Source organism: Cucurbita maxima, unplaced genomic scaffold (assembly GCF_002738345.1).
Source record: "Cucurbita maxima cultivar Rimu unplaced genomic scaffold, Cmax_1.0 Cma_Scf00025, whole genome shotgun sequence".
NCBI lineage: Eukaryota > Viridiplantae > Streptophyta > Magnoliopsida > Cucurbitales > Cucurbitaceae > Cucurbita > Cucurbita maxima.
Window position 1 is genome coordinate 624,827 of NW_019272041.1, and position 13,431 is coordinate 638,257.

A 13,431-nucleotide genomic window follows, 5' to 3' on the forward strand; every position below is an offset into this window, starting at 1 on the left:
GTGATCTCAAATGAACATGCAAACATGACTCTATAAATAAAGTGATCATAAAACATGAAAGGTCTTCTTCTTGGTGAAAAAACCTTGAGAAAAACCTCTTACAAACACTTTCTTCATATATACAAAATCCCTCCCAAGTTTAGTCACTCACCGGATTCTACAATCTCATTCTAAGGTCGGAGAATAGTGGAGAAGACACTAGTGGTGGTTCGAAACCGGTTCGTGAGGAAAAAGGAATTTGAACTACAAAAAGTTAGTATTCAAACTCATTAAGTTTTAATACTTATGAACATGCTAGTTATTTACTATAATTGATGTTCTAAAAGTGCCTAAGATTTAAATTGCTTCTGCATAATGTTATATTAACTCCATCAACTATGGTACCATGTTCACGATGTACCCTATAAAACATGAAATGAATCATATATAATATAAATGAATGATATGTCATGTACATATATGTATGCATCTCTCGTAAGAAGATTATTCACAAAAAGTATGAAAGTAAACAATTCTTGAATTGATTTTAACACGTTTTTATATATGTCGTATTATTTTTTTAACATATAGTATAAAAAATCTCCGTAAAGTGTCAACAAAAATGTTTTATTATATTTAGGAACCATCAAGTATTGTTCTAACCAGAAACACCCCATACCCGAGAGTGAACGAAGTACACAAATTTGGTGTCATCGGTATAGTCTCATACCAACTTTAAATATTTAGGAACTCCAGCCAAAGCCAAACAAGCAAGTGGCTCGACTGCTGGTAACAGTTGGTTAAAAGAATTGTATGATGTATGATGACTCATGCCCCGTAGCTCCGGCATGCGTCACAATTAGGAATGTTATGTTATGCTATCTATGTTATGTGATGACCTATGATGCTATATTATATATGTTATGTGATGTCCTATTATGCCATGTTATATATGTTATGAACTATGTATGTGATGTCCTATGATGCTATGACATGTCACATAAAGATCTAGATTATACTAATAATATGTGAATTATGACATGAATGAAAGGACAAACGAACTATTGTTATTATATGCTATGATTTAAACCATGAAAACCTAATGCATTTATGTATGTCATGTGTATTGAGATACTTCTCCGTTATGTTATGTTAGTACGAATGCGTACCTTCGATATTTATGTTTCTCATCATATATCATGCGGGCCTTTTCCTTCGTAGTGTCGGACGACTTGTTAACGCATATAGCCCGACAAGCTAGGTCCAGGGGATTTGTATACAATCCCGCTTGTGCATGGGCCAGATATGGGGAAGTAACACACATCCAAACTTTGCCGGATCGAAAAGAGTTCAAGGGCATGCTATGTTATTTTAAAAAGGATAGATCCCATCATGTACGATGTGTTTGCATTACCTAACCCCAACAATGGGATAAGTATTTCTTAATATACTCAAGCCACATGCTACTATTATATTTCAAGTAAAGTTAAAGTGTCTAATAAATCAATTATTGAAAAATTATTGTATGTGAAAAAAAAAAATTAATTTTTAAGTTTAAAATCTTATTAAGTATAAAATTAACAGTTGATGAAGTTTTATTAACCCTAAATAGGAAAGTTTAGAGATTGAATTATTAAAATATATAATATATAATACGAGGAATAAATGAAGAAAGTGATTTAAAGTGTGTCAATTTGAGATTGGTGATATTAAAAAATGAAGGGACCTAAATTCTTTGATTTAAATTTTTATAATGGGTGGTTAGCTTTGTTGACCTAATAATGAAACGCGTACAAAGTTAGTTAAAGAAGCATAATTTTATTATATAGTTTGAAATGTGATGTAGCAATTATACTCTATAGTATATGCATAAAGTCGTGGGTGGTGGCTACCAATAATTTGTTTTGTTTCTTTATTAAAAAATTAGTATCAGCGATTTTTTATTCCTACGAATTTTCTATTTATTTTATAAGGTTCAAGTTCTCCTAAATTTAATAATATTTTACATAATATTCTGCACTTAGAAAATATATAAAAATGAAATAGAGTAGAAATAGGCAAAGTTGAGAATATTTGTTAAAACAACCGATTTCTTTATTTATAATCAAATAAATTAACAAATATAAAAATATTAATAAATTGAAAGATACCTCTAGAAAAGATGATATATTATAATAAACTATAATTGAGTACTAAATATCTCTAGTCATAATTTATGACTTATTCGTTAAGCTAAACTCAAATTAATGTGCCACTTTGATCTTGTCAACCATTCGTCGATATTTAAATTAATGCTGCCTCAAAGTCATCACAAACAAAATGGTAAGATACTATTATATCTCTTTTATGTCATATTATTGTTGATTCATAGGATTTTTGTTTATAACTTTGAACGAGAATTAAGGGGACATTTACGCACCAGGTCTGATATGAACCAAAAGACATCAATCATACAATATACTTCAATGAAGATGTGAAGAAAAGGTTGTCAAAATTATCAAAAGATGTTTCAATTCATGCCACATTGAAGAAGAATGAAGTTTGATTGTTATAAATTTTGGGTGGGTTACAATTTAGAGTTATTGTATTTCATTTATGTATTTTAAGACTTTATTTACTATAGGTTACAATTACATAATGGTTAATTATGGCCATTAAGTATGAATGTTACAACTCTTGGAATGACTTTAGTAGTTTCATTTTGAGGCTATATAAAGCCATGTATGTTGTATGTGTAAGGGACTTGAAAAATATAGTAAAAAGAAGCATTTGTGCTCTTCTTTAGCCAATGACTAAGTTTCTTTGCAATTCTATGTAGTTTAGGTTGCATGTAGAATCATTCAAGCTCGACATGATCAATCTTGCTTGTGGAGTGATTCGAATCTCATGGAAGTGTTCTTGCCTTGAGATATTTGATCAACAAGAATCATTCAAGCTAGACATGATCGATCTTGCTTGTGGAGTGATTCGAATCTCAAACAATGTTCTTGCCAGAGATATTCGATCAACAAGGTAATCCGAATCTTACTCCCCTTGTAGTGGTTCCTTATCTTATCATTTGGTATCAGAGCTTCAGGCTCAAGATCGGATATATGTTTCCTTTGCATTTTTTTTTTTCAATTTGATTTTTATTTATTTTTATCCTTTTAGTTTTTAATCGACCCNTCATTTGTGTAACTGAGTTTAAAAAGAGTGGCCTAAAATTCCTTGAGTGTATACACGTGAGAGAGTGTTGTGAGGTCCTTTGTATTTCCATAACTTATTTTTTGCAGCAAAGTTTCACAAATAGATTCGAGGACGAATCCTCTTGAAGAAGTGGAGAATGATATGAACCAAAAGACATCAATCATACAATATACTTCAATGAAGATGTGAAGAAAAGGTTGTCAAAATTATCAAAAGATGTTTCAATTCATGCCACATTGAAGAAGAATGAAGTTTGATTGTTATAAATTTTGGGTGGGTTACAATTTAGAGTTATTGTATTTCATTTATGTATTTTAAGACTTTATTTACTATAGGTTACAATTACATAATGGTTAATTATGGCCATTAAGTATGAATGTTACAACTCTTGGAATGACTTTAGTAGTTTCATTTTGAGGCTATATAAAGCCATGTATGTTGTATGTGTAAGGGACTTGAAAAATATAGTAAAAAGAAGCATTTGTGCTCTTCTTTAGCCAATGACTAAGTTTCTTTGCAATTCTATGTAGTTTAGGTTGCATGTAGAATCATTCAAGCTCGACATGATCAATCTTGCTTGTGGAGTGATTCGAATCTCATGGAAGTGTTCTTGCCTTGAGATATTTGATCAACAAGAATCATTCAAGCTAGACATGATCGATCTTGCTTGTGGAGTGATTCGAATCTCAAACAATGTTCTTGCCAGAGATATTCGATCAACAAGGTAATCCGAATCTTACTCCCCTTGTAGTGATTTCTTTTCTTATCAAGGTCACATGACTCCTCATAAGTAAATTAAAAAGAGCGGAAGAGAGGGGCAAATGTGTAAAGTATCACGGAGATACGAATTCGACGCATAAGGTCCAAAGTTGATAATTTAAGTAAGGGTATAAGAAGAGTACATGTACTTCACTTATTTAGATGTGTTGCAACCCTTATCCAAACCTTATCCATTACCGAATAGTATTTTTGTCCTTGTTATAAAATTACTATAAAATGGTATTAAATTTTATGTTTTATAAGGTCATGACAAAATAATTTTTTTAATATTTTTATAATAGAATTTGTTAATTAAAATAATATTTTATCAAAAATTTAATAATTGAAGAAAAAAAAAAAAAAGCATAAAATCCATACTAAAAAAATTAAAATGTTTTGTATGAAAAGCCATCGATACTCTAAAAACTGGCCGAGAAATTAAAAGAAAATAACAAAAATTTACAAAAAAGAAAAAAAAAATCAAAATTGGAAAAGAAAAATTGGACAGTAATTACATTATTACAATTACATAAAAAATTATCTCTCGAAGTATAAAAATAGAAGTGCATATTGACTTCGAAAGATCTGAGTTGATAGATATAATTTTATTATAAAAATATTAAACAACTTGACAACCAAATCTAAAAACAGAGTTGATTTGGGTTGGGTTACAATCTAACCATCCCGAAATTTTGGGTTAAATTTGGTCATCCGGCTCTTAGACGGGAGAATATAAATAAAGAATGGAATAATAATAGTAATATGAAACTAAAGCTATAGGTTTCTTTTCAAACAAGGTACAAAAAAGGTATTTACTCTAATTTAAATTTTTTTCCCCCTCAAATCTAATTTCCACTGAAAATGAAATACCTAATTTTCACAAGCCCAGCCCAATATGGAAGCCCAATAAGGAAGCCCAATATAGAAGCCCAAAAGTTAAGAGCTGGGCCAAGTCACCATATTTATGTTCACCCAACTTAATTTCAGAAGTGGCACAAAAGAAATTAAATTAAAAATTTGACCCCAAAACCGTGTAGGGAAGGGAACTGGATGCTCGCCGGATCTCTTTTACAGTTTTCGCCGTCCCCGATTTCCTGATCTGTAACCGCCAAACTAAAACACAAATACCCAAATCTCCCGCCCTTCAACAAACTTTCAAAATTTCTTCATTAATTTACCAGTTTTCATCCTCTTTTCTCCATTTTCTCTTCGAATTTCCCCCCTTTGAGTTCCAAATTTTGCTTCGTTTCTTCTACTTTCGTCTCGTTTGCTTGCATGGCGGCTCCCTCGCCGTCCGTTAGCAACAACAGCTCCGACACCGCCACTACTACCACCACCACCGCTAGTGCTGTCACGGCTAACGTTGCGGTTTCCTCCAACCACTTGGCGGACCGTACTGGAACGCCGCCGAAGACCCTTCGCGGCCTCAACAAGCCCAAATGTAGGGTTTGTGGCAATGTTGCTCGTTCCAGGTTTAGTGATCTCTTGGCCTGCTGTTTACTCTACTTGTGACGAACTTTTTACTTATGATTCTCAGGAAGCCCTAGATTTGTTTGTTCGAGTGCTGGTTGTTTTCTTCTGTCGGTACTTCCTTTCTTGATTGGTTTATTGCTAATATCTATGGGATGGTACTTGGAAAGTTTTCAAAATGAACTTCTACTTATCTTACTTTTTTTTCATAAGTAGATTAGTCATATTATTTGGTCCCCGTATTAGCTGATCTGATTTTGATATTTGCTTTCCGAAAGACCGTTTAGAATCTTCAGCAATATTATCCTAAGCTGGAATTTCATGCAGGTGTCCTTATGAATCATGCAAGAGCTGCTGTGCGAGAAATCAAAACCCATGCCATATTCACGGTAAGAAAGTGATCTCTCTATTGGCTTTAGTGTTATAGCTAATTTTTTTTTGCTATGGCATGTCAATTGTCTGACGTTCTAATGAATGCCAATTGTCTATCAACCTTCATTTGCATAGATTATTCGTGTGTGTAGCGTGGTACCACCATCTCCGTTCATGTCCCTTCTTGTGTGTGCAGTAGGGTTTATTTTGGGGGGAGGGGACATCCCTTGTAGCTTATGTAGAATTATGGTGGGCTGGTTCCATCCATGGGAATTTCGGAGCTAGAAAAGAAACTAGGGATTTTCAGAACACAAGTTGCACTTAAGTGTTTTGAAAGACACTAATGTTGGGCGTTGAGGGTTGTTATTTTCTGGTTTGAAAGAGGCTTATGTGCTCAATAGAGTATATTAAGGCTTTACAACTACGCCTCTTATGATGGTGAGAGGAATAACATTAGCTATTACTATTGTTGTAGTGATGATGTTGATATTTAAGAAACCATGAGAGGTTATTTTTTCCTATTTATATCATCATTATGGTCAGTTATATGCGTTCTATATTAGATTTTTGTAAAACCTTCTACTTAAATTGAGGCCTCTGTCTTAAATCTCAAAAGAAGAAAAGGCCCTCAAAGTTGCTTTTTGCTATTTAAAACATTAAGTACACTGTAAGATGACAAACATTTTGCTTGCCTTCAGGAAATACATTGCTTGATATAAAATTCGAGAAGTATAATTATATTGAACATAAATATATTTGTATTTGATGAATTTACTTTGATGCACACTTGTATCTTCAAGTGATGATGAAATGAGATTAAAAAAAAAGACATTTTAGTAAAAAAGTACTACAAAAAGCGACTAAGGCCATTTTATGGTAATGGTGGCTGCCATTTTTTCCTTTTAAGTTTTGCACTTCCTACTTTTAGCTTGGCCACTTCTGTACTAGCATTTCTCAGTGAGAACCTGCTTCCGATTTATAGAAAAAAAAGCAGACATCAAATGCACATAGTGTTTCCTGGTTTGCTCGGTTCTTATAGGAAATTGTTGAAACTTGTGTTCAATACATTTTAAGAACCAATGACATAATTGATTGGTTGGTTGCACCTGGTGCTCTCTGTTTCTCCCATGACAAACAAACTTTCATTCAGATGAATGAAAATAAAAATGTGTTCAATAGAAGGAAATATCTACAGGCATGCAATACAAAAAATGGGAAAATTCTACACAGGAAACTAACTAAAAAAAGTTACAAAAAGGGCTCCAGTAGTTGAGAAAGTGACGATGGATAATCAATAAGATCCTTAGATACTGACACCCTAAAGAGGCGTTGAACCTAGCAGAGATTTGCAACTATTGCATGTGTTAAAATATATTTATGTACAGTAATGTATACTTCAACACCATGGACTCTCAAATTGAATTTAAAAATTGGCATCTGTAGAGTGTGGTTCATGTCAGAAAGCACCCTTACACTAGCTTCTCTACTAAGGTCCGAGAAACAAAGGGGACAGTCTTAGGGTAAGGTCACTAATGTTAGTTTGCTTTGCGTATGGATTTCTCTGGAAAGAAATTGACCTTGGGAATCCTAACCTTTCAAAGTGAGAAAAATATAGTGGGGGTGGATTGTGATGTCCCACATTGGTTGGGAAGGTTAGGATTCTCACTCCATGTAACGCCCTAGATCCACCGCTAGCAGATATTGTCCTCTTTGGGCTTTCCCTTTCGGGCTTCCCCTCAAGGCTTTAAAACACGTCTGTTAGGGGAAGGTTTCCACACCCTATATTGAACAAGGGATGCCCAATTGCAGTTGTATGAGGCAAATACTGTAGAAAAGGAAGGGAAGAAGCCAGGAAGATGAATTAGAATAAAGGAGATGATAAACGTGAGGGGAAAAAGGGAAAAAGAGATACCCCACCCATCAATCCTCAATTAAGTTGGAGTTAAAGCATTATGTACAAGGTGGACACAATTCTAATATCAAGCTTCTTGTACTGAAGGTTAAAATTTTCCTTTTCCAATTGAATTGGTGTAAAGCATCTTGGGGTGTTAATAAATGCAGAGGGCAGCAAGATAATTGTTCCAAAATTTATGCTTGTTTTTTCGTTTTCTCTTAAACGTTGAATCTTTTCATATCTGTACTTTAAAGTCATGTCTTTCAAAGAGCCAAAGAATTAGCTGTAATTGCCCTTTATTCTCTTTCATTTAATGTTGATCTGAGTCCTTGTTCTTTCCAGAAGATAATTCCAGGATCTCTATAAAAAGAAATTGTGACAGAAGTTTTATATAAGTTGCTTCTATTCTAATGGTAGTCAAATGTCATGATGAGTGGTTTATATGACCTGAATGTATTGCTTGATACTCCCAGGGAGTTGGCAATTTGGTGGGTTTCCTAATTTTTTTAATAAAAAAGAAAAAATAATAATCAAGAAGCGTATTAATTGAAGCCTAGATTTATTGATAGGACGGGTCACTTTTAGTTAGTTCTCTTCCACCTTTTATCTTATTGAAACATATTATATTGTTGGAGAAAATTTTGTTCTGTGGGACACTTGTTTGATACTTCTCAGATGTTGAGTAATTGCCATAGACTAACCCTTACTGCAAATAGATCAAAATATTTAAAATTTATCTTGTAAATAAAAACTAGCTAGGCATTTCGAATTGAAGCATAAGCATATGTTTATATTTTGTTGTTGACTTGTTGTCTTCACTTATGCCTTTGTTTTGAGGTTGTGGAAAACTTGTGGTATTGTTAGATTGAAGTTTTGGTACATGATTCTGATACCATTGGTTTTATGATGTAGTGTTAAAAGCAAATGCAACTTTTCCGGACAAAACACCTTCTTCTAGCTCTCCTCTATTTGACAAGCAATCAGCAGATCCATCATCTGGGTAAGTATGTGAGTTCTAGACACCATTTGATTTTATTTTACACCTTTCTTTAATCTGCCCCTGACTAGCTATATATAATTTCGTTCAGCATATTGGCTTCTCTGCACCAGTCATGCATGTCTTTTATTATTTAAATATGCAAAAGCTGTTAGTCGTATTCTTCACTAGTAAATTTGTTAACATTTTTGGTGGAAGGTTGGAAGTTACTGATTTTTGTTACAAGTCTTCTCAGACATTGAAAATTAGGCTCTTCAGGATATTATTGTTTTAAGATTGTATAGAATTTTCCACTTTCTAACGTTTTGTGAACTCAAAAGTTAATTTGATAATTTTCTTCCCCTGGAGATGACATCAGATTATTTCACTGTGATGCAACTTGGTACAGCCAAGAATCCAACATGTACTAATACCATGTCAACCATGCTTAATTAGGCTATCATTATTAGAGTATCTCAATGTTCTGAGCTTTACACTTCAAAGCTATACGTCTCCTTTTCTTTTGGTTGTGCATGTTGAGAGTTTCCTTTTTGTTGGTTGTGCTTCAGGAGTTCGCTTAGAGTAAATTCACTTCGATATCTTTCAAGCAACTTTTCTCAATTCAACAATGTGCAAATCCCACTCCGTTCACGGAAGCCATTGACTAGAAAGGTGCTCATAGTTAGCCAATTTATCTTCTTCTATGTAGTTATTGAACGCATACATTGCCTGTTCTAATTTGAGAAGGTTCTTAGGATGCCGCTGCAATCAATGAATGGAGGTTTTCTAAGTTAAGGGAATTTCGGAAGGGGCATATTGAAGCAGAAAATGAAGCTTTTGATCGATACATGCAGAATGTTAATCTTTTGGAGGAGATATTTTCCATGAAATCTATGATTGATGAGTCTGCCAAGGATGGGCCTTCTATTAACTCCGCTACTGAATCCAACCCTGAGGAAATGATACCTGGATTGATGTTGAAGTTAGGATCAAATCCAGTTACATCAGAAAACTCTAGAAAGAGGATACGAAAAATTGTTGAAGATGGACTAAGAAAACTTCAAAAAGTCATGGCTACAGATAGCATCAATGAGGTCACCGACCGAGCTGAACCTGTTAAGGTTGCTGACCAAACGAAGGCTAATGATGGGTGCAAAACGGAAAAAGGTTGGCATGCCAAAAAAGCTCAAGCTTTAGGTAATCTTATTGACAAGCTAAACAAAGCCAGGAATGAGGAGGACTTAAAATCTTGCTTGACTGTGAAACAACAGCTTTTCCACAAGGACATAACATCCAGTCAAACAGAATCTGAAGAGACTGGCACGTCCAAGGAGCAAGTTACAAAGAAAGACTTAGACTCGAGGAGAGAATTGGGTTATTCATTGCCAAAGTTGATTAATAAAACTAATATTGATCAAGAAACTCTGAACCGAATTGAGGCTCACTTTTCTTCTCTCAAGCAGATAGACAATCTATGATTTGATGCAGATTTTGTTTTATTCATCGACTGTAGGTTAAAGGCCCCAAACATGATGCTGTTATGCCCGTATGTAATTTATTCTCTCAACGGCCGTTGATGATTATATGGTAATAGCATTGAATGTGCATTATCTTTCCACAATGTCCACCTCATTTATTTGATTCTTCTTATTTGTGATGTGCAATAAAATGATTAGGATGGATCATGAACTTTGAGTTTGTGCTTGAATTAGGATTGGGCATTTGGGGCGTCATTTTTCTAGCTGGAAATGTGAGATTGAAAACATTCAGAGAAAGATCTGCTAGAAGTTTGTGAAAAGGATGTTTTAAAAGGAAAAGTTTTCAACATGGGCTGCTTTTTTAGGGCCAGAAGATTGCAAATACTGGGCCTATTAAAGTAGTAGTCGGTTTAGTCATTGAACTTTCTTTTCAAAAGCTATAATTGCAGGATAAATCAAGTTGGAACATGTGGTTTCTACAGGATACATTTGCCTTTTTGCAAGTCACAAGATGAGGTAGTTCAGATGCCTTAAAGAGAAGGAAATTCCTCTCTGCTTTAGTTTTTTCCTCCACTAATGGCTGTGTAATGTTGCCTCATTCCAATTGCTAAGGATAAACAATTGGAACCAGTATGTACATAATGGGGACAGCCAAACGCGACCTAATCTCATTCATTATTTATCTTTGAATCAAAGTCATTTGCTTCAGATTGGTTGCTTGCACATTCCCACCACCCAACAGCCAAGGCCAAAAAGAAAGAAAAGAAAGAAAAGAAAAACCAAATGGATTCCATAGGAAACATTGATCTTATGACGAAGAATTCCATGTTAAAACCTTTTTTTTTCCTGAGCTTTTTTGGATTTGGGAGTTTCTTAATGGGCAGTGCTTTTCCTTTGCTTTATTCTTCAAACTGAATTTCATACATTGTTACAGGTCTCAACCCAAGGACAAGGACAAGGACAGCTTTCATCATAGTGGCTATCAAAGTTTTGTAAGTTATTTTTCCTTGGAACAAAAAAGCTGTCAAAATGCTTTCAGTTTCAATGGCTCTACTCAGCTCAAACCTTTTCAGAAGCCATTAGGCATTTTTATCAACCCCATTATCATGGCATTATATGATTCTATATTTCTGAAGAAAATATTATTGTTCATAATGAATAAGTCAAGGAAATGGGACAGTCGCAATACAGGTTACATGAATTATTCACACCATTGTTTCTTTCTCACATGCTTTCCTTCTGCTTCAGTCTGATCTCTGTTTCTTTCAAATGCTTTGCCATAATTATGTTGGATTAGAGCTTACAAGTGAAACATACACAACCCCACATGAAAAAGAAAGTTTTTTTGTGATGTATTATATAAAATTGTAGATTTTTTATTGGGAAAAGTAGCTTTTAATATTTATAAGTTCAACATAATTGCTTCAGAAACTGTGACTTTTGTAATTTCCAGGCAGGAATCAGGTCTGTTTGATTGTGCGATTGTACTATTAGGGTATCTGATTGATGTCATTTCCACTGCCACTGGTTGATGGTTTATTAATTTTAGACTTCACAACAAAAGTTTCTTTAATGCATTCTTTTTTAATGTTTGCTTTGTCAAATACCTATATCCTCCACATGGCCTTGGCACACTGCTTTTTTTTCTTTTTTTTTCTTGGGTTAGATATTTACTCAGTCTAAGTCGTTTTGGTAAACTAAACTTATGTGTTTGAATCGGTTTTGATTTAGTTATTTCCAAGGAGAAATACTTCGATTCATTCTTTCATAGCCCACAAATAATTTAGCAACTGGAGTTTCAAGAAAGTCATGATTGCTTATACTGACATTTGTTTCAAATTTCATGAATAAAGTCAAGTTCAACATGACATAGAGTGATGATTCAAGCAAAATTATTTATTATGTTATAGTGGTAGATTAAGCTTGATTTCTTTTTGCATCGAAAGCTAACTAATTATTGAAATGAAATTTTAGTTAAAGATTGAGTGCATCATATTATTAACATAAATACAAATTTTGGTGTCTAAACTCATTTCTTACCATGAATGTTTAAAGAATATATATAGCATAGAAAGGACAGCTAAATGTCTCCAAATCAATGAAGATGCAGATGCAGATGCAGATGCTGTTATTTCTTTCATTTAAAAATATTAACATACATGACAAACAAACCTGTGAAATGACAGGCTAGGGTTAATCAAATCTGAGCACATCTTGATCTTAAAAAAAGACAGCAAATTCAGAATTCAATGAATAATACATCAGCCACTCAGATGGTCCCTACCCTCAAAATGCTTCAAATTTCCTCTCCATACAGGTGTGTGAGTGTGAGTGTTTGTGTGTGTGTGTGTGTGTGTGTGTATATATGTCTTATCATTGTCCTTGGATTGAAGACAATGTATTATGCTTCATTGACAAGGCATTTATTTATGATATGTATTGATTAATTGGGGAGGTGGATTAGGTTGAAAGTGGGCGGTGGGGATGTGTAATGGAATGGGATTGGCTCCATTCTATCTTTTGTCACCATTTTGGCTTTGGATCAAACATTCAAACCAAAACCAAAAAAAAGTTGGGACTTTTGTGACTGTTTCATGTTCTTTAAGATCTTTATGTTGCATCTAATCTAGTTTTCAAGAGTTAGCTTATCTTCTTATCTTTTTCTTCAAAGATTTGTTCTTTTTGGTGAATCTCTTTTTGATGTTTAGGTAAAGTTTGGAGTTTGAAACCTTCCAAACAAGAATTTATATCAATATTAAGACTTCCTACCTTTGTTTATCATCCAATATGTTAATTTATTCAATATTTTTAATTCTTAATCGGTTCTTGTTACTTTTTTTAATGTCATATTTGCATTTTCTAAAGTAAACATTAAAGAATAGCTAGAACTTTGAAATTCAAAATGTTCAGATTTGAAGATCCTCTCTCCTATCTTCAATCTATTAAAAAGAAAAAACATAGCTCGAACTTTGAAATTCAAAATGTTGACAAACTATTGTTTATGGAAGGATGAGAACTCAAATTAACAATTTATTTTTTTGGAGTTTGTTGCACTTGTCATAATATTTCTTTCAAGAAAGGAAACCCGAAGAAATAATTAAGATTTTGTTATTTTCTTTTACGAAAGTGATACTATTAAGTGAATTTCCCCCTCCCTTCTACATTAAAGAAATATTAAGATGGTTGGACGAACCCAAATTTTTTTTAAGCTAAACATAAAAAAAAAAAAAAAAAAAATCAAACCTATGAATTGAAATAAATTTTTCGATATCCTAATGGTGAGTTAGATTATTTAAATGGTTTTAAGTTATTTGGTC

At 33.5% G+C, this 13,431-nt stretch overlaps 1 protein-coding gene across 2 annotated transcripts; it reads left to right on the forward strand.

The window, feature by feature from the left end:
- Window positions 1-4,924: 4,924 nt before the first annotated feature.
- On the forward strand, window positions 4,925-11,344 carry LOC111498426. 2 transcript variants are annotated; one of them, XR_002720777.1, is made up of 6 exons: window positions 4,925-5,396; window positions 5,722-5,783; window positions 8,573-8,660; window positions 9,206-9,308; window positions 9,392-10,223; window positions 11,049-11,344. XR_002720777.1 is itself a non-coding variant. In XM_023149674.1 (5 exons), exons 1-5 carry the CDS (start codon window positions 5,200-5,202, stop codon window positions 10,112-10,114), a joined length of 1,173 nt encoding a protein of 390 aa, XP_023005442.1. In that variant the 5' UTR covers window positions 4,925-5,199; the 3' UTR covers window positions 10,115-10,266. The 2 variants fall into 2 exon arrangements, 1 of the variants encoding a protein (XP_023005442.1); XM_023149674.1 differs by lacking the exon at window positions 11,049-11,344 and having other exon boundaries at window positions 9,392-10,266.
- The last annotated feature ends 2,087 nt before the right edge of the window (window positions 11,345-13,431 follow it).

Coding starts and splice junctions, on each gene's coding strand:
- LOC111498426 (XM_023149674.1), top strand. CDS start 5,200: ATGGCGGCTCCCTCGCCGTCCGTTAGCAACAACAGCTCCGACACCGCC. Junction 8,661..9,205: donor TCAGCAGATCCATCATCTGG/GTAAGTATGTGA, acceptor GTTGTGCTTCAG/GAGTTCGCTTAGAGTAAATT. Junction 9,309..9,391: donor GGAAGCCATTGACTAGAAAG/GTGCTCATAGTT, acceptor GAAGGTTCTTAG/GATGCCGCTGCAATCAATGA.